This window comes from Equus asinus, chromosome 2, assembly GCF_041296235.1.
Source record: "Equus asinus isolate D_3611 breed Donkey chromosome 2, EquAss-T2T_v2, whole genome shotgun sequence".
In the NCBI taxonomy this organism is placed as follows: Eukaryota; Metazoa; Chordata; class Mammalia; order Perissodactyla; family Equidae; genus Equus; species Equus asinus.
Window position 1 is genome coordinate 55,456,381 of NC_091791.1, and position 26,867 is coordinate 55,483,247.

Sequence of the window (26,867 nt, forward strand, 5' to 3'; positions counted from 1 at the left end):
AAGGTCACGGGCACCATCCATTCCAATTTATGGAAAAGCTTTTGAACTGAATATAGAAGCCTAGGGATATCTCCAGTGAGTTAACTTTTAATGATACAACTAAGTTACAGCGCAGCCTTCACAAATGCATATTTTATTGGAACTGACAAAGAAGTGAGGTGGCTGTGGAACAGACAGTCAGGAATTTAGATAACGACGTTTTACAAGAGCATAGAAAAGAAAGCCTCCGCGCTGCTTCTTTGTCCAGATCTCTGATACAGCTTGGCCCCAGGCTTCACAATTTTGTCTAAAATGTTCATGAACAAGGAAAGACAAAGACTCTCTCCAATTGTCTTGTGACTGCAGTAAAACTTTGTCTAGAGAGTTTACAATTAGATTAAGATGGAGGACTAAACAACTCTGGTTGTTCAAATCTAGATTCAATAATAGCTAAATGTTGATTAGTATTCTCGATTTATTTAAATTAGCTCTTAGTATCTGGGGTTAATGGAGTTAGAGTGCAGATGTGTACTACATATTTCCAAATATTTTAGTCAAATAACTGTTTCAAATATATACAAATCATAAAACCAAACTTACTTATGAAACAATCAAGTAGTTGTTGTTTTAATATTATGAAAGAGTCTAGATCTAGAGGTTCCTGATGCCATCAAGCTGCCTTGAATTTCTTGCTGCTTTCATTTGGGTCAGTGGGAGTATGCATCATTTCTTGGACATATCTATGACTTCAGTTAACACTCATACACTAAAGAATTCCATATCTCCATCTTCAGCCCTGACATGTCTTTTGGTTTCCATTATCATATTTCCAATTACTTCTTGGACATTTACACACAGATGTGCTGTAAGAACCTCAAATGCAACCCACAACTAAATCCCCATATTCTACTGGGGTAAATCAACATAATGGTTAAGAGTGATAAAAAATACATTTTCTGGGCATAGTGGCCCTGTGGCATAGTGGTTAAGTCCAGCGCACTTCACTTTGGCAGCTCAGGCACAGACCTTCAGCACTCATCAACTCATGCTGTGGCGGCAACCCACATACAAAATAGAGGACGACTGGCACAGATATTAGCTCAGGGCTAATCTTCCTCAAGCAAAAAAATAATAATAATAATAAGAGGAAGATTGGCAACAGATGCTAGCTCAGTGCAAATCTTCCTCACCAAAAACTAAATAAAAACAAAAGCACTGTTTTTGGAAGCAAATAGCCTATGCTGGAAACTTGTCTCCGACACTTATTAACTAAGTGACCTTGAATCACATATTTAATCTCTATGAGCCTCAGTTTACTCATCTGAAAGACAGGCAGGCATAGTAATTGTATCTAACAAAGTTGACAAGGCAATTAAATAAGTTTTGTATTATATATGTATATGTATGTTAAACACTTGGAAGAGTGCCAGACACATAGTATGCACCATATATAAATGTTTAACTACTGTTATAATAGCCTCCAAATCTGTGCCTGTGCTACTCATAGTCACCAAGATTCATTCATTCTATCACCTAAATCTCTCTTAAATCTAAACCCCCTTAGACTTTATATCCACTTCATTAATTCAAGTCAATGTCCGTTTTATGTGAACCATTGAAATAGCCTCCTTTTAGTCTCCCAGAGTTGTCCCCCTTTCAATGTGATACATCACCTTAAGAAAATGAAGGAAAAAAGTCTTATCTTTGAAACAGCACATAAAACATTGACTAGCTTAAACTAGTTTTGCTTCCTTAAAACAGGTTATTTTAATCAAACCTTGCTTAATAACAGAGACGGTACAGCGCATGTGCCAAGAGGGAACCCATAGTCCCAGGATGGCCCTGGAACCAAGAATCTTCCTTCAACAAGGAAAATCCAGCTTCTAGCAGCCCAAGTAGCCTGATTACCATATATGGACTGATTCGAGGCTAACCAATCAGCTTACATGGACCCAGTTGTAGTTTAGTAATCCCTAACTCCTTAAATTTTGCCCTGAACCTTAGATCAGGGAGACAGATTTGAGAGCCTTGCCTTCTGTTTTCTTGCCAGTCAACCTCACCACAAAACTCTTTCTTTTCTCAAAAGCCAGTGCCACTGTATTGGCTTCTATGCTCATCGGGCAGTAAGCCCTTGTTTGGTAACATCAGCAACTCAATATTTACAGAGAAAGCATTTGAAAAAATTCAAAATCCATTCATGATGAAATCTCTCAACAAACTGGGTTTATTTGGAATGTACATCAACAGAACAAAGGCCATATATGACAAACCCACAGCTAGCATCATATCCAAGATTGAAAGCTCTCCTGTAAGATCAGGAATAAGACAAGGATGCCCACTCTTGCCCCCTTAATGCAGCATAGTGTTAGAAGTCCTAGCTGGAGCAGCTGGGCAAGAAAAAGAAATAAAAAAGCAACCAAATTGGAAAAGAAGAAGTAAAACTGTCTCTATTTTCAGACGACATTACTTCATATGTAGAAAATCCTAAAGACTCTATCAAAAATCTTTTAAAACTAATAAATGAATTCAGCGAAGTTGTAGGATACAAAATCAATATACAAAAATCGTTTGCATTTCCATACACTAAAAATGAACTATCAGAAAGAGACACAAGGAAAACAATCCCATTTACAATTGCGTCAAAAAGAATAAAATATCTAGGAACAAATTTAAACAAGGAGGTGAAAACTCTGTACACTGAAAACTATAAGACATTGAAGAAAGAAAATGAAGAAGACAGAAAGAAATGGAAAGATATTTTGTGCTCATGGATTGGAAGAATTAATATCACTAGAATGTCCATAATACTCAAAGCAACTCACAGAGTCAGTGCAATCCCTATCACACTTCCAATGACATTTTTCACAGGAATACAACAAGCAATCTTAAAATTTGTATGGAACCACAAAAGATCTTGAATAGCTAAAGCAATCTTGAGAAAGAAGAACAAAGCTTGAGGCATCACAATTCCTCATTGTAAACTATTTTACAAGTCTGTAATAATCAAAACAGTATGGTATTGGCATAAAAATATACACATAGATCAACGGGACAGAATTAAGCACCCAGAAATAAACCCACGCATATATGGTCAATTAAGTTATTACAAAAGTTCCAAGAATACACAATGGGGAAATGATAGTCTCTTCAGTAAATGGTGTTGGGAAAAATGGACAAACACCTGTAAAAGAATGAAAGTGGAATCCTCCTTTCACTTTACCCAAAAATCAACTCAAGATGGATGCAGACTTCAACATCAAACTTTGAAATCATAAACTCCTAGAAGAAAACAGGGGTAAGCTACTTGGCATTGGTTTTGCAATGATTTTTTTGGATTTGACAAAAGCAAAGGCAATAAAAGCAAATAAAAGGCAAAAAAAAAACAGTGACACTATATCAAACTGAAAAGCTCATCCACAGCAAAACAAACCATCAATAAAATGAAAAGGCAGCCTATACAATGGGAGAAACTACTCACAAATCATATATCTGATAAGGAATTACTATCCGAAAGATACAAAAACCCACACAATTCAATAGCCAAAACCCAAATAATCCAATAAAAAAATCAACAGAGTAACTGAATAGAATTTTGATAATGAAGACACACAAGTTATCAACAGTACATGTAAAGGTGGTTAACATCACTAATCATCAGGGAATTGCAAATCAAAACCACGGTGAAACATCATCTCACACCTGTTAGAATGGCTATCATCAAAAGGAGAAGAGATAACAAGTGTGGAGGCTCTGGAGATAAGGGAACCCTTGTGCACTGTTCTTGGGAATTTAAATTGGTTCAGACACTATGGAAAACAGTATGGACATTTCTTAAAAATTAAAAATAGGACTAGTGTATGATCCAGCAATATCACTTCTGCTTATATATCCAAAAAAAATTTAGACAGGATATTGAAGAGATATTTGCACTGCCATATTTACTGCAGCATTACTTACAATAGTCCAGATATGGAAATAATCTGTGTGTCCATCAATAGACGAATGGATAAAGAAGAATTTGCATGTATACATACAACGGAGTATTACTCAGTCATGAGAAAGAAAGAACTCTGACATTTTCATCAACATGGATGGACCCTAAGGGTATTATGCTAAGTCTAATCAACCAGACAGAGAAAGAAAAATACTGCATGGTATCACTTATATTTGCAACCTAAAAAAAAAAAAAAAAACAAAAAACACAGTTAAACTCATAAAAACGGAGAATAGAAAATTGGTTGCCAGAGGCAGGAGAGATGGGGAAAAGAAAGAGAAATTGGTAAAAGGGTACAAACTTTCAGGTATAAGATGGATAGAGTCAGTCTGGGGATCCAATGTAAAACACAGTGACTACAGTTAACGCTGTATTGTATAACTGAAATTTGCAGAGAGAGTAAAACTTAAATGTTCTCCCCAAAAATTAAAAAAATTAAAAGTATGTGGTGGACGGACGTGTTAACTAGATGGGGGAAATTCTATTACAACGTATATGTATATTAAATCACCACGATGTACACTTTAAATATTTTACAATTTTATTTGTCAATTATATCTCAATAAAGCTGAAAAGTAAAAAAAAAATGTTAAATGCAGTCATAAGGGTAGGGCTTTAATCAGATGGGATTAGAAAAACAGGAAGAGATTCTCTCTCTGTCACTCACTTTGTCTATCATGTGAGGACACAGCAAGTAACCTGCCATCTGCAAGCGAGGGAGAGATCTCTTACTAGGAACCAAGTCATTTGGCGCTTTGATCGTGGACATCCCAACCTCCAGAACTGTGGGAAAATAAATTTCTATTGTTTAAGCCAACTGGTCTGTGGCATGTTGTTATGGCAGCCCAAGCAGACTACACACACATGCTACGTGTTCTAATTTAACACAGATGTTTGGGACACAACCCTACAGGAAGATTTTACCCTCCCCTTGTCATTCATTGCAAACTAACTGCATCCTAGCCTGATGTAATTCTGTGAGTCTGCACTATCCCTTAATGCTGGCCTCTGTGGGGGAACCTTCTAAATTTTCACTGAACAAATCAATTAACAAAACATCACCTACTTACATGTGTATTAGGTTCTCAAACTCCTATTACTGTACTGCAGTTTTGATAATAACAATAAGCAAGAATGCACTAGAGTGTGATTATTTGATGAACTGGATAAACTGTAGAATCCTTTTTGCTTCAGCAAAATTATTTGCCATAAAACACAATATGGTGGTATTTTGAGCAAAAGTAATTTGAACACCAAACCGTTTAATCTTGATCAATAAAGGGGGCAACATGAAATATCCTGGCAGGCAATTGGTATTGCTCAAGGAAAAGTCAAACGGAATTGGGCAACAGGTTTTTGTTGATCAAACAATGCATTGGAGCGCCTACTAACTGATAAAGTTGATAATTAATAGAATATTCCAATCAAAAGGCAAGACAATCACTTCTAACTTATAATTCTATTTCAGTTTGTTGGAACTCAATATTTCCCTTAATGCATAAAGAGTATTTCTACATCTAGGAGGACCCTAAATACTCATTGTGTTGTGAAAATCCAGATGGACTACACGTTTAAACATGGAATGTTCTTGCTCCTTGAACTTCCAAACCACAAGAAATTTTAAAAGTCCTGTTCGCTGTTCTTTTATAATAATAGGGAATTCAGCAGCTGCTTATTGAAAGGGAGTATTATATTTGATGAATTTAGCCCCAGAGTAGTCTGAAACATTGATGATCTATAGAGTATGGGCACTTACAATTCTCGGGCACACCCCAACATACCAGAAAGCTAGCAAAGCATTTTACTGTGCCTATTATATATTCATGGCCAATATACATTATGGTGCTATTATGGATTTTGTTAGGCAACCTATATTGCCCCTCTCACTACATATCAACTGAGAAGAGAGTAGATGAGACTTGGCACAAATGGAAGAGTAGTGAAATATTTATTTGAAAACATATGAGTTCATTTTACTCAGAGACCTCAGTTGTACACACATGGGTTTTTAGCAAAATCAGAATTTAGATGCATAGGCTTCTATACCTACAGTGCAACAAAATTTCTCTGATTTAAGGGTGACACTCTGGTATTTCAGTCTTATATATGGCAAAATACTGGCATTCCCAGATCTCCAATCAAATTTTGGAATTATAGCCTATTCGTAACTCAGTGTGCGAAACGTGGATGCTTTTCACAAAAGAAAGCAATATTATAAAGGGTAGTATGCTTTCTCAGACTGTCTACTTAACCTTTCTTGTTTAACTGATGTTGTACATAAAATATTTAAGTCATGGCTATCATGAATCCTAAGATAATAATTCATATTTACTGATTTATTACCTTACCAAAAATATTACATCCTTTATCACATCTATTCCTCCAAACAAGCCAAACAAATTCTATGGGATATGTAAAAGTGAAATTCCCATTTTATAGATTAGGAAAAGGAGGTTAATTATCTTTCCAAGATCGTAACTCTAGTCAAAATTTATAGCTAATATCTACCCAGTTTAAATGCCCTGTAAACAGTGCTTATTATGTGCTAAGCATTATTAAAGAGTATCACTTGTATTTAAATCATTTAACTGTCACTCCCTCAATTTTGTATTTTGTATGTTTATTAAATTGATTCTAATCTTTCTCTCCCAAATGTGATTGTGGTTTGCTCCAACTGCTTGGACCTTAATCAAACACACAATCTTGAAATGTTCTCAAAATGTTTGTGACTGGCAACAATGGGAAGAAGGTAAATGGGTAAAAGTCACATTTTGGAAACGCTTAACCCTCACTCCGAGAACTGATGTTTCTGGATCACTCCATTTTAATATGGAATCTTCATCTCATATAAAGTTTAGTATCAGAGCCCCCCCTTACCTATTTTGTTTTATTTTATTTGTTTGTTTAGATAGTACAGAAGGAAAAACATATTCAACATAAGTGAAACTTTAAAGTGTCAGAGTAGATTTTATCTAGATTTCAGAGAGGAACTCTATATACATCTGTTCAATTTTCATTAAAGCAAGTTGATCTTACAATCATTAAAACAAAATTCAGAGCAGATGCAGGACAGGGTCTCTGGTGGTGTGGAAGGCAATTGGAGATGCATTAGAGCTTGGGTATGATAGCAAGGAGATTACCACTGGCAGAAGAGTCAAAATGGGGAGAAGCATCCATTCGAATTTATTTTTATTGTCTCTTTTCTTTCTCCTTACCAATATGTCTTCTGACCTGAACTTCTTATGGGGGAAGTGAGAGAATAAAAACTGAAAAGATACTTAGAAAAGAGGAATTTTATGTCACTAAGCTAGAATAAGTTATTCATTTACTTAAAGAATATTTAAATTTGAGAGACAGTGAAATGTACTGGCTAGGAGTGCAAGCTTTGGAGTCAAAATGCCTAGGTTTGAATCTCGGTTCCACCACATCCTAATTGTGTCACTTCAGAAGCCAGTTACTTAATTTTTGCTTCAGGTTTTAATTTGAAAAATTGTGATAATAAAATAAAATGAAACTCTTTTAAAAGTTAAATAAAAAAATACACGTAAAGAACTTAAAACACTCTGCTGTATAGCAAGCTTCAGTAAGAGTTAACTATTACCACCATTGTTGCTGTTGGTAACATTAATAATATTTTTTAACATGCATTGTATTCTAGAAGCTAGGGTGACAGTTTTCACACAGATCTAAATGAACAGCATCTGCACATATACTTTCAAATATTACTAATGGGATACTCAAATGAGAAATGACACCATATTCTGAATGATGTAGGAAAAACAAAATCTCGAAATGACTTTACGTCAAACCTACTTGCATGCAGCTAGCAGGGTGAATGGTGGGTGGCAGTGCGCCTTCCTCTTAGGATTTCCGTTCACGCTGGCTCACAGATCTACAGGCAAGAGCAACATGAGATCCCGGAAATGGGTCCCTGCTTTGTGATTCCATTTCTTTATAGAGCAGGAACCTCTTTACAAAGCATGTGGGTGAACTTTGGAATCGGAAAGACCTGCATTCTGCTCCTGGCTCCATCTTACAATAGGTATGTAAATGTGAGCAAATTATTAAACTTCTATGAGACACAGGCCATCCTTTGTAAAATGGAGATGATACTATTTACACACTAGGCAGATAATAACTAAAGGAGATGATGTATATAAAACACAGTACCTTACATATCATGAGGCTTTAACAAGTCAGCTATTCTTACATTATTATATCTAAACTTTAAATTGGAAGATCCTGCAGATGTACCTTTTTAAAAACAACTACTATTCGTATGTATGTACATATGTATATATTTCTATATTCAGGCAAATGCTCTTGGTATATGTCCCCAGAGATCATGGCTAAAACAAAATCCTTTTTACTTGAGAAGACTTTTATAGCCTGAAAGGTTGGCAAGAGCAGATTCTTAAGTCATCTTGGATGAATTAGATGACCTCCTTTCTCAGGGTTCAAATCCCTTTTCCAACAGAGACCATAAACAGTCCAAATATTTACCCCGACCCCTCCAAAGTAGAAACAAACTGGGGTTGCTCTGGAGCGCCATTCATCACCTCCCCCTCTCTTTTCAGCTCACTCCGAGACACTGAATGGCATTAGGTAAAATTGTGCCATCAACGGCATTGCACCTGGCATGGCTGGTTCTCCCAGGTGGAAAAGCAGATGTATAATGGACCTATTCGAAAATGCTACATTAGAGAAACAGCTCTACAAACAAAATTAGTAAGACAATGCTGAGGGTTGCTCTTCTTTCTGTCCCATTGTAGTTTATCATCCAGAAAAAGGAATTGCCAGGTAAACCATGGAGAAGCACAATTAAGGGGGAAGGCGAAGTGGAGGAGTTTTGTAGTGGCATCCCCCGGATACTGTGCAGAGAGAGAGAGAATGCAAACTAAGGCATTCAGCTCATATGTCTGTGTGTATTAAGCCATTTAGCTAGCGTATGGTATGTTTCAGGCTGTCCCAGGGATGTAGACAAGGAACTAAATATTGACTCAGCAAGAGCTCAAATGAGAGGTCTAATTAAATTAAATGGTACAAAGGGGAGGCTTGTTTCATAGACTCCAGTAATTGCTTAAAACACAAAAGAGACCAAATAAAGGTCAAAGAGATATAGTAATAGCCAAGCAGATATATATAGTGAGACGTGGAGAAGACATGAACATAGAGGTGACCACCAGTTAAAGACTATCAGTGACTCAATTGTGAAAAAGGACTGGATGTCATGACCATAAATAATCAACGGTGCCTTTAAGCAGAGTCTGGCACTGACACTTGCATCAGCATGCTAGTTTTAATTTCACTTTAATGACTGGCTATGTGCAGAAATGCCTTAGGGTGACGCCCTTTCCTTGGAAGAACTTGATTGAGAGCTCATGGAGGAAAGGTGTAATACTTTTGAGCTCTAAAAATGCTGGGTTTCAAGTTCCACTCCACAAAGGACAGAGTGTGAAGGACCATGAGGATGACTCTAGTGGGTTAGCTATTTCGGAACACAGTGTTGGAAATACGAGAAAGCATCTATGTGAATGGGCAGAAAGATAAAGAAGGACTCTGATTTCATCTTTGTGACCCCTAAGCCACTATCACTGCACATCGAGGGCAGCAGAGGCCCTCCCAGAGAGGGAGCTGGATGACGGAGGTGGAGGAGGAGGTGAAAGAGATAGATCTCTTTCCCTGTACTTAAGCTCTCTGAGCCTTAGTTTCTTATTTATAAAATGAGAATCATAGTGGGACTTTCCTCAGAACATTGTTGTGAGTATAAAATAATTAATATTTGTAAGGGATTTAAAATGACTTCTGGTTGTTATTAAGAGCTCGATAAATGTTAGCTGTCATTGTTATCATTACCCTCATAATCACCACAGAAATGAAGAATAAGAAACTTGTCCTAGAAAAGTGCCGCATCTGCTCAAAGTGTGAGATACGGACGCTGAATTTGTTCAATTTTCCCTTTTCAATAAAGCTTCTGTACCTGTTTGCTGGGCCACTTAGCATTGCCTGTATGTGATTTAGAGTCAAAGGACTGGGCTTAAGATCTTGCCTTCCCTTTTGATAGCTTTGTGATCTTGGAGAAGTTGCTCAACCTTTTGAAGCTTCAGTTTCCATATCTATAAAAATAGTAAGAACACTAGCTATCTCATACAACTTTTTTTTGGTGAGGATTATGAAAGTAAACGCATCTCAAATACTTAGGACAGTGTCTAGCATTAATAAGCACTCATTTCATGTACATACGCAGACAGACATATGCATACATATTGCACACCTGGTTTACATATGTAAACTATACTTATGTGTGCACACACAAACACACACAAAACCCTATACTCCTTTAACTCTAAATGGAATCTCAGAATTTTTTAAAAATTATTTTATTGAGGTCACACTGGTTTATAACATTGTGTAAATTTCTGGTGTACATTATTACACTTGAGTTTCTCTATAGACTATATCATGTTCACCACCAAAAGTCTTGTTTCCATCTGTCACCATACATATGTGCTCCTTTACCCCTTTTGCTTTTCCTCCTCCCCCTTCTCCTCTGGTAACCACCAATCTGTTCTCTTTTCTATGTATTTGTTTGTTTATCCTCCACATATGTGTGAAATCGTACCGTATTTGTCTTTCTCTGACTGACATTTTACTTAATACCCTCAAGGTCCACCCAAGTTGTCACAAATGGTACAATTTTTCCTTTTTTATGGCTGAGTGGTATTCCATTATATATATACCACATCTTCTTTATCCATTCATCTGTTGGTGGGCACTTGAGTTTCTTCCACATCTTGGCTGTTGTGAACAATGCTGTAGTGAACGTAGGGGTGCATAGATCTTTTTGGATTAGTGTTTTCATGTTCTTTGGATAAATACCTAGAAGTGAAATAGCTTGATCGTATGGTAGTTTTATTTTTAATTTTTTGATAAATCTCCATGCTGTTTTCCATAGTGGTTGCACCAGTTTGCATTCTCACCTGCAATGTATGAGGATACAATCTCAGAACTTTTTTAGCTTAAAGAACCCTAGTCATATACCCATTCTCTCCATCTTTTGTCAGTCTCTGTTTCTGTCTTTTTCTCACTCTCATTCACATACACACACAAACTATTCAGGCAAAAGGTTTACGGGTCTAGGGGCTGGCCCCGTGGCTGAGTGGTTAAGTTTGCATGCTCCACCTCATTGGCCCAGGGTTCAGATCCTGGGCGCAGACATGGCACCACTCATTGGGCCATGTTGAGGTGGTGCCCCACATGCCACAACTAGAAGGACCCACAACTAAAATATGCAGCTATGTGCTGGTGGGATTTGGGGGGAAAAATCAGGGGGGACAAAAAAGAAGACTGGCAACAGTTGTTAGCTCAGGTGCCAATCTTTAAAAAGGATAAAAAAGGTTCATGGGTCTATACTTACAGTATTCCTTAATCCAAATAGACTTTTCTTGATTTATCATTAAAAACATTACCTTGCCTTTTACGGCAATTTATATTTTCAGTTCTGTTTCATAGAACATTTCTCTTCTCTATCTAACCAAATTCTTCAAATTCTTTATTATTCAGCTCAAATTTTCTGTGAAATTCTTCAGACTATTCAAATCAGAGTACTTCCTTTGCTGTAGATCTTTGACGTCTATTGCCCCAAACACCTAATTGCTTATTAATTCTGTACTGCTGTTAAACGTTTCTGTAACATATTGGGCTGTTGTCTTCTGCCTGAGATCTTAAAAGCCCATGCTATCAGAAATGTTAATCTTACCAAAATGACTCCCCTGAATTTTTGGGCAGCTGAAGTTCTACTCTATATTGCAATTGAATAATTCTGAATGTGATATTTGCATAAACAGTCTTGATGTTGAGTAAAAATATCTCTGTGTTTGATCTTTCTTCAAATCTAAGGGCTAAATGTTTCCATTTGCATTGGCAACAAGTAAAGTCCAAATATCTACCTGAAGGTCTTTTCCCTTGTTCTGAGTATAGTCAAGAATAGCCTAAGATTGACTGCAAATTCTTCTATTACTCATCAGCTGCATGTGGACCAAACTCTAATTGTGGTACAGAAGCCAATCCTCAAATCCCTTATCAAGTGCTGCTGCTGAAACAGGGATGGGCAGTAAGCAACTTTGTGACATGCAAAGGAAATATCCCACTAAAAGGAGAACATTTTCTTAATTTGAAATAAACTTGTATAATAATTAGATGAAACATACCATGAATAACATCACTTCATGGTAAAGTTAGCATTATCCCACGTTAGCTAATACAATTACTACTGTGATGACTACTACTACCACTGCTACTGTTACTAGCTGATATTTAATAAGTACCTGCTAAATGCTAGACACCACGGTAAGCACATTACATGTAATACTTTATTTCCCTCTTGGAAGGTATTTATGAGCCAGTGAACAATCCTCCTGGCCTTCCCTTTCCTCGTACAGAGTTAATGGAGACCTCATAGTGAGATTCCAGGAAGTACGTGAATCCCGGTTCTGAGTAACTACGTAGAGAAAAGCTCTCTACCAATTTGCATCAAAGTTAAATGTGAGCAAAAATTAAAAACTTTGTTGTTTTAAGTCATGAGAATTGGGAGCTATTTTTTGTGACAGTAGAACAGAACCTAAGTTGACTAACTCGATTTTGTTGACTAGAAAAACCTTCTTTAAATGTTTTTTTCAATTACAGATATTCTTTTTCCATGCTACATGATGCAGAGCCTGAGGCTAGACTAAAAATGATTCATTTTTGTGCGGAATAGGAGTGGATTTGTACTCTATATCTGGTTGAAGGTTTAAGTGAAGCTCGTAAAACACTCATGGAAGAGCGTCAATTTTGCCATTAGCAATAATAAATAATACCAAGTGTGCACATACACACGAATGCACACACACACAGTAGTTGCTCAACGTTTGCAGTATATGAGTGATATCTAAAGTGTATGTATCCCTTTTGAAAAAACACAGAACTTTATCATAAAATTCAACCATGAATTAATTGCCTGTGACCCAGGGTTTGCTCCAAACTTTCCCGAGACATCTAATATTGTGAAGAGATGACTGAATGCACTTGTTCCCCGAGGGTTGTGTTATTTTTGTGATTAGCTACATCATCAAAAGCAGCATTTCCAGATCATATTATCACAACTGTCTGCTGAAAGGCTTCACTAAATTGAGATTTAATGTTGCAACTTCACGTTTTATTGAGGGACAGTGTAAGAAATGTTTCTTTGAGCATTTCAGTCTTTTATAGACCTCTAGGTTAAACATCATTCATCATGTTACCGATTGTTACTCAAATAATGGCCACACACAATAAATTTCTGTTTAAATTTAAAGCCTGATAAACATTTTCTCTCCCTAAAGAAATGTCTATGTTATCATCAAGTAATGACAACGATACAATATAATTACTTGTCAATTTCCAGTTGAATGTATTCAACTAGAGTAAGTAATTCACTCGAAAGCTTGTAGTACCCATTTCTTTGTTTTCCAAAAATTAAAAAAAAATTCTTTAAGGTCTGTTTTTAGTTTAAATTTCTAATTCTTATAGTTTTCTGGATTTATAAAACTGCTACAATTTTTCAGAAGCGTGAGGGATATAAATTCTATTTGTAAATTAACATTTCCTATAATTAATTTGCTTTGCTTGTCTTTTCTTTCCAACTGAATTCCATGAGAACAAAGACCTCGTTTACTCATCTCTGCATTGTTGTTTCAGGGCAGCAAAATGAGAATAAATATACGTTAGTGTGGAATGACACAAAAAGCTCGGAAGCTAGAGCCTGGATTCACATTTTCACTTCATCACTTACTAACCATATGACATTTGGCAAGTTATTTTCATTTATTAGCTTTAGTTTTCTTGTCAACAAAATGCTACAAGTTTACTTGTAGCATCGTTGAGAGGATAAACGAATATACATGAATGTGTCAATAAAAGTGGTGTATTCACCAAATTCAGCAAAATCTCCCATCACCTCTTTTCCATCCACAAAGAAATCGACGGAAAAGGACACAATGATGCTATCATTTGTCTCTTGAGTGGGTACCTACAAAGAGAGCTTGAGAGGAGTTTATGCATGTGGTTTACTGAAGGCCTGTTCTCAGGAGAAGGGATGGGAAGAAAAAAGAATAGGGTGGGTGAGGGTAATAAGAACATTGTTGGTCTCAACCAGAGACCAGCTTTGGCCTGATCTCATAGGGGCTGTGAAATGCACAGAAGAGTTGGTTCCATCTTGAGGCAAGGAGCCTGGTCTTTTGGATCCTACCCTCAGTCATTCACTATCTATAAGCTTCCACGGTACGCAGGGGTGGTGGTGCATAACCACACAGAGAGGAGGACTCCCGTTTGTCTAAGGACAATTATCTAGAGAAGGGAGCAGCTGTGATATGTCGGCAGCCAACACTCGCAGGAGTTAGGAGATGAGTGAACTACCAGGTGAGGGGATCTGGCTGGAGTAGCAACGTCCATAACAGCATTATTAGCTTTCCCTTAGTTCTTGTCATCCCTTAGGCCAATAATTCTCAACCAGGAACAATTTTGCATTTGACAGTGTCTGGAGACATTTTTGGTTATCACAGCTGATTTGGGGGGGACTGGCATCTAGTGAGTCAAGTCCAGGGATGCTGCTAACATTCTACAATGCACAGAACAGTCTCCCACAACAAATAACTATCTAGCCCCCAAATCCAAATGCCAATAGTGGCAAAGGTGAGAAATCCTCAAATAAACAAATACATAAATGTCAATATTTATTTTATTTATTACTAACAGTTGTTGATTTGCTATTAATATCATTCAGAGTTTACTACTCAAAAGGAAACAATGTAGGATTGCATTGGTTTTGTTAGAGAAAACACTCACACACACACCCCCACACAAACATGGCCTCACAGGAACTTTTGTGAATATGACTAGTATTACTTCATAATGCAACAACAAGCACAAATTCAGCATGAGTCATGGACTGAAATGACTACTTTTGCAAACGTCATCCATAGTATCTTGTGCCTTTTTCACATCTGCTTTCAGTTCTGCCTTTCTCCGTGCCTTTATGGATTTTGACACCAGCACTTTGCTGTCCTAGAATCTTTACTCTTTGATTTTTTTTTCCTTTGTCCCCTTTTCTTCCGTGTCTTTTCTCCCTGACTTCCAGCTGAAGTCATAAACATCAGGATGTTTGCATCCAGCTCTACTCTTTTCCTTCAGCTGCACTTTGTCTAATAGGGAATTTAGCACCATCCTATAGCTGTCAAATACCTCTTGCTCATTTTCGTGACCTCTCTTCTCATCCCTTTGAAGTTCTGTGGTTCAGGTTGTTTAGCACACAATAGAAATAATTAATCCTGTCTTTTCTTTTCTAAGGATTGATAACGAGCTAATTTTTTTTCTAAAACAGAAATAGTCTTTTCTATTGTTTTAAATTCTTTGAATATTTTCCTTTTTAATAATGTTGAACCACTTGAAATGCAAATAAGAATATGGCAATTATTATAAGGAGTAAATTTAACAGTAGAAATTCTCACATCACATTTATATTTTTGTTCCCTTTCCCCTTCCATTTCTTTCCTTTTCAACATTTTTGTGTGTGTGTGCCTTATCCAGATGTTTTATCCTCTCCATATCTTAATTGCACAATGAGAATCTAATCTTGCAAAACACGTCACCACTGTTCTCAGAGAGATACCATAGCAGTCTCAATAAAGCCATGTAAAATCAGTCCTATAACTATTCACAATATATTGAACCATTTTGATACACGTCTCACTTTCCTCTGGATCTGAAATTAATGGCTAACTCCTAAAACATTTGATCTCATTCTCACTGATGCATATTGCTTAAGCAAATTTCTCGAAGCACTTTTTAAAACAAAACAAATCAAAACAACTTGCTATGTCATATTATAATTTGATGATTGATTCTTAGAGGAAAATTTTCGATAGAAACTGGCAAGGGAAAGGAACAGCAGAAAGGAATGAGATCAATGTTTCCAGAAGGACGGTAAAATAGGAAGCACCAGAAATCTGTCTCCACACCCAGATCACAACTATACTGGTGGGATTTGTCTGATGTAACTACTTAGGAACTCTAGAGTCTATTGAGGGCTTGCACCTTCCAGAGGAAGGCTTGGTACATTACAGTTAATTTCTGTCAATTTCAGCTCTCAGCACAGTAGCAGTTATCCATCCCTCATCCCTCAGCCACTCAACAGGCAGCTGTGCACATGTTCCTGGAGCAACTTGCATGCAACTTGTGAGAGTCAGGGTAGGCAAAAAGGACCCTGTCCTCCAAATATCAGAAGTCTGTGCTCTGATCACTGATTACTGCTTCTCATTACAGAGATGCAGACAAAGAGCCATTGACCACTGTTGTTGCACCTGTCATTGTTGCAAGCCCTTCCCACTCTGGCTGAAGTAACTTCCAGGGGATTTATGTCCAGCAACTTTATTTATCCCCTTCATTTTTCTCTTTTTCCACTTTTGGAAGCCAGACATTGAAGACTAGGACATTTAAAAGTGGTCACATTTACAGGGGAAATTAGAAAGTCACTGCTCATGTCCCGGGGAAGGCATAGGCTCACAAAAGACCTGGGAAGAACTTCAGTTTACACTTCAGCCTGGTCCTTGGTACAGAGACAGCCTACAGCAATCAAAAAACAAAACAAACAAAAACTCCACAAAAAAACAAAACCATAAAGCAAACAAATAAAAAAATCCAGCAAACCCTGGAGAAGGAGGAGAATCTGATGTCCAGAGTTACCACATAATTAGATTCAAATATCCAGTTTTCAACAACAAAAAGCACACAGCATACAAAGAAACAGGAAAGGATGTTCCATTCAAAGGACAAAAAAATAAAACAACAGAAACTGTTCCTGGGAAAGACATAATGGTAGATCTACTAAAGAAAAACTTTAAGACAGCTGTCTTAAAGATCCTTAAAGAACTAAAGGAAGACACAGGCAAAGTCAAGAAAGTGATGTATGAAGAAAATGGAAGTATCAGTTAAGAGATAAGAAAACCTAAAAAGAAACCAAAGAAATTCTGGAGCTGAAAATACAATAACTGAAATGAAAAATTCACTAGAGGGATTCAAAGGCCTGTTTGAGGAGGCAGAAGAAAGAATCAGTAGATTTGAAGAGGGGACAAAGAAATGAACAACTCTGAGGAACAGACAGAAAAAAGACTGAAGGAAACTGAACAGAGCCTAAGGGACTTGAGGGACACTATCAAGCAGACCAATATACCCATTGTGAGAGTCCAAGAAGAATAGAGAGAGAAAGAGGCAGAAAAAAATATTTGAAATGGCTGAAAACTTCCCAAATTTGATAAAAGATGTGAATATAAACATCCAAAACATTCCATAAACTCAAAGTAGGATGAACGCAAAGAGACTCACATCAAGACACATTATAATCAAACTATTGAAAGCCGAAGATGAAAAGAGAATTTTGAAAGCAGCAAGAGAGAAGCAACTTGTCTCTTATAACAGATCCTCAGTAAGATGATCATCATATTTCTCATTGGAAATTTTGAAGGCCAGAGGGCAGTGGAATGATATATTTAAGGTACTAAGAGAAAAACTATCAATTGAGAAAACTAGATCCAGTAAAACTGTCCTTCAAAAGTGAGGGAGAAATTAAGACGTCCCAAGGTAAACAAAAGCTGAGAGAGTTCATTATCACTAGACCTGCCCTGCAAGAAATGCTGAGGGGATTCTTGTAGGTTGAAATGAAAGTCACTACACAGCAACTCAAAGTTGTATGAAGAAATAAAGATCTCAGTATAAATATACGGACAATTATAAAAGCTGGTATCATTGTAATAATGGTGTGTAACTCCAATTTTTGTTTTCTACATGATTTAAGAAACTAACACATTAAAAAAATTATTATTCAAAGTTAGTATCATTGTAATTTTGGTTTCTAACTCCACATTTTGTTTTCTATATAATTTAGGATACTACTGCATTAAAGTTTTTTTAGTTTATGTTTTTAAATAAATAATTTATAAAGATGTAATTTTGACATCAACAACTGAAGGGAGTGGAGGATAAAGCTACTAAAGAAGTAGAATTCTTGTATATTATTGAAGTTAAGCTTGAATAAATTCAATTAGAATATTATAACTTTAGCATATTAAATGTAACCTGCATGGTAATCACAAAGAAAATAGTTGAAGAATATACATAAGAGGAAATAAGAGAGGAATTTAAAAATTCACTATAAAAGAGAATAAGATCATAAATTCTGAGTTAGAAGGAACCACAGAGGTCATTTAATCCCAAACCTTAGATGAAGAAACACAAACCCAAAAAGATTAATGTCTAGACTGCAACCTGGGTCTCCTGATTTGAAGTCCAGTAGTTTTCCTATTGTATCACATTAGCTTCCCACGTTGAAGTTGAAGAGTTTGTCCTGGTCAGGCTTTCTTAGGAGTTCAGGATCATTAAATCATCATTATTATCAACGAATACTATGTTCTAATCAGTGTTTTCTCACACCTTTCAATTAAAACCATTCCTTATGTTTTGATATCTGTAGCGACCATCTCAGCTGAGTGTACGAATATTACCGCCTGTCATTTTGCCACTAAACTCACTGGGAGGCCAGTGAGGGTTTACTTTCAGTAGCAATAAAATGAAAACATAAGAGTTAGATTCTAGTCCTGGCTCTGCCATTAGACACTTCATGAACTAGGGCAAGTCATTGAAAGTCCCTGACCTATTTCATTGTTTGTAAAGTTAATTTGAGTTAAATAATTATAACGTGAATAGATTATCTCTAAGATTCCTTCAAGTGCTATTACAACTGGATGCATAACACAATTAGCATTCTCAAGAAAATCGAATCCATCATGGTATCAGTTTGTTTAGATATCAAGAGAATTTCTTAGTCCACTTTATTACAATGCAATAAAGAAGAACACAATATCCCACACATTTTCTTATTTTTAAAATATATTCTTTGAATTTCTAAGGTCCGATTACTTCCATTTGCCTCCTACCTAGCATTAAACAAACAAACAAACAAACAAAACAACTCTATAGAGAGTTAAATTTATTGGCAAAGTGTCTTCCCTCTTTCCTTTTCTCCGTGCCCTTCTCCCCATTTATCTTCCCTTTTTCATTTCTTTCATCTCTCTTCATTCCATTTCGTACATCTCTCAGTCATTTTTTTTAACCTCTAAATATTTCAGTTAATTTCCCAAATCTGCTTTTACTTTTCCCAATTTTCTTGATGACTACCAATAACTGCAGTAGGTTCAGAAAGCTCATTCACTAATTCCCTTAACGTCTTAATGTGGCAAGCACATTAACCTACTAAGTCATTCTGTATGTAGTTGATTGCCTGAGTTCTGTAGGCCCTAGTGGCTCTTTTGGTCAATAGCTGTATTGTTGCTATTCCCTATCATTCCTAATTGAATGCACACTGCCCCTTGATTTCTGCTAAAGCTGAGTTGCTGTTGCTTGGCAAATTTTCAATCTTGCTGATCTTTCCCCCCCAACTGATGAGTTATATTTATTTATCCAATCTTTAAAATTGTGGCTTTGGCACACCTGCCTCAGAGTAAGACAGCACAATTAAACACATTAAAGGAAATACACAAAACATAGTGATTACATAACATAATTAATCAGTATTAAGTAGTATAAAAAATTGCAGGCCTGAAAACAACACTTGGGGAAAGGGTAATTTGAAGAGTTTAAAGCCATTTTAATTACTTGACTGTTTTCTCCTGAATTTTATTTTTTATACATACAGGCTAAAATATAACAATATTTCTTTACGGTGACACTCCTTTCATAAAATACAATGGCTTCCTCACTTGGCACTGTACATAAGAACACTAGAGGTACAATTGATGGAGAATTTACGGGAATGCCCTTGGGTAACCCAGGTACATTTTAATCTTCCTAGCGTTATCTTTTGACTATATTCCCAAACTAGTACATTAATAAGTCGGGGTGACTGTGGAAACTCATCTGCAATAGTATGTTTAGTTATAATTTTATCATGTTTTGCTATCATTTTTTCAATTAAAGTCTTATATACTCCCCCTTTCTCTGAGAGAGGATAGCCATCGAAAGGCCACCTTGGCTTCATTTCCGTGTGACTGAAGGATAAACTGAAAGTGAGTCAGGTCCCATAATCCAGGTAATGTCCTGGAGCTTGGCTCTGGTGGAACAATGTCTAGCATACTGTATCTCTGATTACTATCTCAAATCATTACTGTGAACTCAGATTATTTTCTCTTCTAAGCAACATTGAATAGTGAGTGAAGATTTGGACATCTTTAGTTTGTCCTTTTGCTAAAATGAAACTATGGATTGAGCTCTCACATCTTAAACTTAGCAGAAAACTACTCCTTCCATTTCATCAAAATATGGGATCCATAAGAAGATCAACTTCCCAGTCATCTCTATCCAAATGTGTTTATGTCTTCATTCATCTTTATCCTGGCTCTGGAGAGTTCCTTTCTTCCAAAGCTAGTCTTTCTACCTGTTTTCCTAATTCCATTCCCTGTCCCTTGCTTAAGACTTTATTCTATCAGTTAGTCTTAATTGTTTATTGATTCATTCTTTTCCGGATTTTTCTTGCTCTTTGCCTAAAAATTTCTCAATTACTGCCATCTTAAAAAGTACATAAATAAAAATGTTAACCAAAAAATGGAAGAAAAGAAGCTTCCAGCAATTCCATCTGTCAGTCAATTCTCTCTCCCTCCCTCCCTTTCTCTCTCTCTCTCTTTCTCCTTCCTTTCAATTACAAACTACTTAAAAATTTAGTCTATGCTGCCATCTTTTTTCTGTCACTGCATACTCAGTATTCAGCCCACTATGGTCTAATTTTTACCTTCACTGTATTACTGATATTGCTTTGGAAAAGATCTAAATATACCTTATTAAGTGCAAGATTCAGTATACACTTGAAAGCTCAGTCAATCTGAATTTTCTGCATTATTTATGGTCATTGGCTACTATATTTTCAATCATTCAAAAATATTCAAAGACATTATAGTCTAGAGGAGAATATATATAAAAAATCAGATAACTACAATATATGTGAAAACTGTTGTGATTTTGATAATCAGAGAGAGATATGGTAGAAATTGCTAGTTGCCACCCGATAGGCAGTCTCTCTTTTCATAGAAAGAAAATTCTCATTTAATTGAGGAAAGCAATGTTCCAAGATTAAAACACAAACAAATAAATTTTACATTTTGCAGCACCCTTGAGGTTATGTATAGACCTCTGATTAAGTTCTGGCCAATAATATGCAAAAGAAAGCATCTGGAAAGGACTTAAAAAGATGTAAGTAATGTTTGCTTCCATTTCTCTTCATTCCTACGGTCTGGAATATAAAAATCCATAGACAGAGTTGCAGAAGGCATATTTTGACCTTGATAAAAATGAAAGTCAGAACACAAGGCTATTAAAGCATAAAGACAGAAGTGCCTCATTCCCTGATGACTTTGTGAAGCTGCCATAACAGTCCTGGACTGCCCATTCTCAGGCTTTTTTTATGGAGATGGTAAACTCCCAATTTGCTTAAACTGCCAAAGCCAAGTCTTTGTATTTGATACAGGAACATTAGAATCACTTGTGTGTAGAAAAAATTCTTTCTTGGATCTCTGAGTTATTTTTTGTCTTCTTCAATATACTTTCACTGGATGGTCCCATCCATTTCTCCTTCATGTCTGTCTCCTGAGTTCCAGAACCATATACCCAACTTCTCCTAGACTTTTCTCTTCATATGTGCCTTAGTCACTTAAATTCAACAAGCAAAACCTGAATGACTTGTCTTACTCCTCCTAATCTGCTCTTGCTTCTATATATGGCTTTTGGTTAAAGATACCACTCTTGACTAAGCTATCAAATCCTCAGAGGTAAGTCTTAATTCTTCCTTCTCCTTCATCCTTAACATTCAATAGACCATTGATTTTAATTACTTCTACTTCAGATTTTTTTCTTGCATGGATACACTCCTCCCCGTTCTCATCAATATTGCCTTCACCCAGGTTCTCATTGTTACTGCTTTGGACTATTTTTAAAAATCATTCCAAAATAAGCCTCCTCCTCCAGTCCCTCATCTTTCCAATCTATCACCACCCTGTCAAAAAGAGTTAACTTCCAAATACATAGATCTGTTTATGCCCATCTCAAACAGAAAAGTTTTCAATTACTCTCAATTCCCTACAGGGTAAAGTTAAAATGTTATAAATGATCCTTTTGAAACAGCCTCAGTTTTGTTTGCAGCTTTTCTTCTATTCCCCATCCAATGAAACACACACCAACAGTACCAACTACAATTGTTTCCTGTCACATCAGACTGTTTGTTATTTCTATAATATTCCTTCTCCTTTCCTACCTCTATCTTTTTATTTCACTTGTCCCATCTACCTTGAATCCTGTTCCTCTGCTTTTCCCATAAGTGCACATTTGTTTTTTACTTATTAATCAAGGCCTAAATTAGAGTCAAACAACTTACAGAGCTTTCTCTTCTCACTTGCCACATCAGTAGAATTAATTATTCCCTTACCTCTTACGGTGTGCATTTGTGCATACCACTATTATATAGTTTATGACATTGTCTTGCATATTTAGGTATATTTTATGTGTCTTAATTTTGTATGTATTTCAGCCTCTTAAAGGAGGCACCATATACTCATTTTGCATCCCCCAGATGTTCTACAATGCATTTCACAGAGAGGATGCTCAATTCATAGTTGAGTACTGGACTAATTACACTTTAGTTGCCTTATAAGTGAAACGTGTAAGTTCAGGATAAGTGCTTTCAGATCACTGTAAGAAGGACTGGAGAAGAATTTTAATCGAATGGTCTATTATGAGAATGGTAGTCAAAGTCCTTAATGGTATGAATTCATCGTCCTTATCCTAGACCCTAACCCCCCAGACCCAGAAAGCACTCAGCACATTCAGTCCAGAAATGCATTCCATTCATACCTACTTCTTTTTAACCAAATATATCTGCTAAATGCAATATTTCATGAACCTGATTTGGAATGCAAATTTTACTTAGTGGACTTTGAATAATCAGTAGTTTTGAATACCAAATTTCTATAATTTTTAATGAGTTTCCCTGCCTTAGAATCATGCTTGCTACTTTTCAAAAAACCTCAAAAAAAAAATGATGACTTGGATTGGAACTTCTTTTCAATTTAAGGAAGAAAGAAGAACAAGATGAGAACTCAGGGTCACCGAGAGATTAAAGCAAGTGTGTTTTGACACACGGAAATAACAGGTATTTAAGGATCTCTCCAGGATTGACCTGTAAGCAGATGGCGGTACAGCATGTGAAGGGGGACACTCCCTTTTCTCAGATTTATTTTTTCTAATGGGAAATAGTGAGTGAAACGATGACAAATAGTTTTAGATTTGCAATGCTAGTCCTCCTTTTATATAATGACTCAGCGTTCAAATTGTAAATCATGCATTCTAAATGGCTCATTCCTAATCCATCTCTAAGATATGTAAAGTTGATGAATTTAAATCATCATATCAAACAGAAAAGAATACAAACTTAATTTATACATCTGGAGGAAATTACATTTTGGAGGGAAAATTAACAGTAACATATTTTAACAGTTAGGTATAAGCTGGGCTTCTAGCAACTTTTTTTAAAGTTTCAGATAATATGAAGTAGCATATAATTTGAAAATAAAATTCATATTGAAATAGACCTTGTGGATGATCTTGAGTATGTGAAATTGAGGAAAGTAAACAGACAACAGACTTGGGTCTCCAAACAAATTAAATCTGTGAAAAATATGCGTAGTATAATGTTAAAAGAGAAAATGAAAACTGAATGTCTAGTAGTCCAAAATAAAGAAATAATATTTTTTAGTGTGTGTGTATATATACATATGCTGTGTGTATATGTTCACATATATATGTATGCATATACGTATTCACAAACATATTTCCTTTGGGAAAACGATAGGGAACCAATATTGCATAGGTTGTAGTGGTTTGTGTATTTGTTTTTGTAAAATTTGAATATCATGGAAAATAAATCATTTTTTTAACTCTAATAATTAGTAGACAGAATTTCCTAGCTGTTCACTTTTGATTTGTGCTCTTCAGTTTCATCATAGATTCAAGGTTGTCCACCTGAACAGAGACACAAAGGACTTTCAGGGTAAACCCCAGTTCTGACGTTGACTATTATGACCTTGGGCAAGCTATTTAACCTTGCTGAATTTCATTTTTTTCAAGTGTTAAAGAAAACAAAACAAACAAAATAAACAATATATCTGGCATGCTATTGTGAAGATTAAACAAGATAGAATATAGTCGAGAGATAGTTGATAAGGCTTAGTTCCTTGCCCTCTACCCTTGATGGTAATTCTGTGCTTGTGTTTTTGCAACCATGTTCTTTTTAGGAGTGTTAGTTCATTGAGGGAAAGTATAATGTCAGGCTATAGGGGTCCTGGATGTTACAAATTTGTAAGTATGCTGTTACCGTTTTAAAAAATTTGTTCTCGTGAATATAAGTTCCAAGAATGTTCATGATGTTTCACTTTAACTTAAATTTATAATCTTGGTCCATGTCCTTCTCAAAGTCACTGATAACTGGATCCAATATAGATATCAAACATTATTTTATTACCAAACCCACTCTAGAGAAATGATCTACTGTTATTAAAAGATGAGCAGAATAGTTAGAAATTATTTCTACCACGGTCATTTTATAGTGATTTGAAACTCAGCATCACCAAAGAATTTATTAAATTTCCTCTAAATCTATAATGACCTATCATAATCCACTTCTACATTAGATATCAAAAGCTTTTAAGACCTGAATTTCTATGTTATATAAATGAATATCAATTAATAATAATAAAGCAATTATATCATTAATTTGCAATTCCAAATGCATATATTTTATAAAAATTACAGGATTCAATTGAGCTCCATCTGTATACTTTCTGAAGTCTGAAAACTATGCTCTAAATTAACACCCATTTCTTATCTAAGTGGCTTACAAAACCTGATTCATTCTAAAATCTCTGAAGTAAGTAAAAACAAATTGTATCAATTAATATTTCTTTAAGAAATTTGGAAGATTTCTTGCTAGTTTAATTACATGCAATTTCATACACTCCAATTGAGTTTGTTCTAACCTACATAGCTTTGTTGGGGTGAGGAGGGGTGTAACTGCTTTGTTTCAAGCATCTTCCACATGTGATGCTGTAAGGGTTGGACAGTACTCACAGCTGACATGATGAGCTCTCCCCCCAGGTTCTGGATCTCAGCTTTTACTTGACTGCAGATTTTCAGTTGGTGAGAGTAGAACTTAATCTGTTCCAGGTAGGCCAGCAAGTCCTGTTTGCATGATGGATCTGGACACTAAATATGCATAAAAGATAAAAATGAAAATAGTAAAATAAATAAGTAGACTATAGTGAGTAAATATTGGCATTGCTGGTACCTTATAAGACAGCAAGTTTATTTTCATTTAGCCCCATTTCTCAGACCAAACCCATGTAGATTCTGCTATGCTTCTACCACCAGAAGAGTTTATTCATGTTTCAATCTTAATTACTTCAGCGTAGACAAAAGAAATAGTAAAGGAATTTCCAGACATGAAATCCACATAAAATAGTAGCCTTTAACATATGACAGGGTTAGAAGCTTTCAGAATACATTTTTAGGTAAATCTAGAGAAATATTTAAAACATAATTATTCCTTTCACCTAGAGTTGTTATTAGAACATCCCTTGAGACCCATCGCTCTGCATTGTCTGACTTTTGTTATTTATACAGACACAAAAATATCTGTGCGGCAGGTGCCATGGCATGGTGATTAAGTTCTGCGCACTCAGGTTTTCTGGCCCAGGATCGCAGGTCCAGATCCCAGGTGCACACCTACACCACCCATCGGCTGTGCCGTGGTGGTGATCCACATGTAAAGTGGAGGAAGCCTAGCACAGATATTAGCTCAGGGCTAATCTTCCTCCAGAAAAAAAGAGGAACATTGGGAACAAATGTTAGCTCAGGGTTAATCTTCCTTGGCAAAAAAAATGTCAGCAAGAAAACATATATGTTCTATTACTTTCAGTATTTAATGTTCTTAGTTATTACAGACAAAGGAAACCATTTCCATCTTAGATTACAGGCGTAGATCTACCTGGAGCCAAGAAACAGATAGAATACATATTTTAGAGATGTATCAAGTTTCTTCACCAAAAACAGTCTCCTACATTATATTATCTTCCATAAGGAACTTCCTGGACGACAGCTTTGAGCTTGAGCATAAGGTGGTAAATATCTGCAGTCAGGGTTTAATCTTTGTGCTCTTTCCCCTAAATTATAACAGATTTTTAAAAATTCCTGAAACTTAAATCCACTTTAAATACATCTTCATAAGGACATGAAATGTGGACAGTAATTTATGTGCAAAGCTATTCATTGCAGCTTTATTTATTGTAGAAAAATTTGGAAATAAGTTAAATGTCCTACAATAGTGGGAAGATTAAGTAAGAATGCATATCCTTATAAGGTGATATTATATAGTCTCAAGAAAATAATATTTTCAAAGGATATGGGAAAATGCTTTTGGACAGGTGAAAAAGCTCAGTATTAAAAAGTTCATATACTATCTCAATCAAATTGTGTAAAATATATGTTGTGTTGGTGTTTAAAACACGTTGGGAAATGAATTTATGAAAATGATAAACATGATACAATGAATAATTATCTTCTCATTTTACATATCGTAAACATATATTACTTCTATAATTATAAAAATGTTATTGTCAAAAAAAATTAATTCTAGTAGCCTAAAATGCAAATTAAAAAGTGGGATGAAAGACCGGAAAGCATTTCACGCATTTCTGTTTTTACCTAGTAGTTAATAAGCCACAGCGTTGTT

At 35.8% G+C, this 26,867-nt stretch overlaps 1 protein-coding gene across 11 annotated transcripts in view; it reads right to left on the reverse strand.

Moving 5' to 3' along the window:
• The window catches only part of CTNNA3 (catenin alpha 3), a 1,499,312-nt gene that overhangs the window by 27,034 nt on the left and 1,445,411 nt on the right, over positions 1-26,867 (reverse strand). For all 11 annotated transcript variants that reach the window (XM_070488663.1, XM_070488665.1, XM_070488664.1 and 8 more), the window contains one exon: positions 25,208-25,342. In XM_070488663.1, the coding sequence (XP_070344764.1) occupies positions 25,208-25,342 (135 nt within the window). The remainder of the gene's footprint in view (positions 1-25,207; positions 25,343-26,867) is intronic.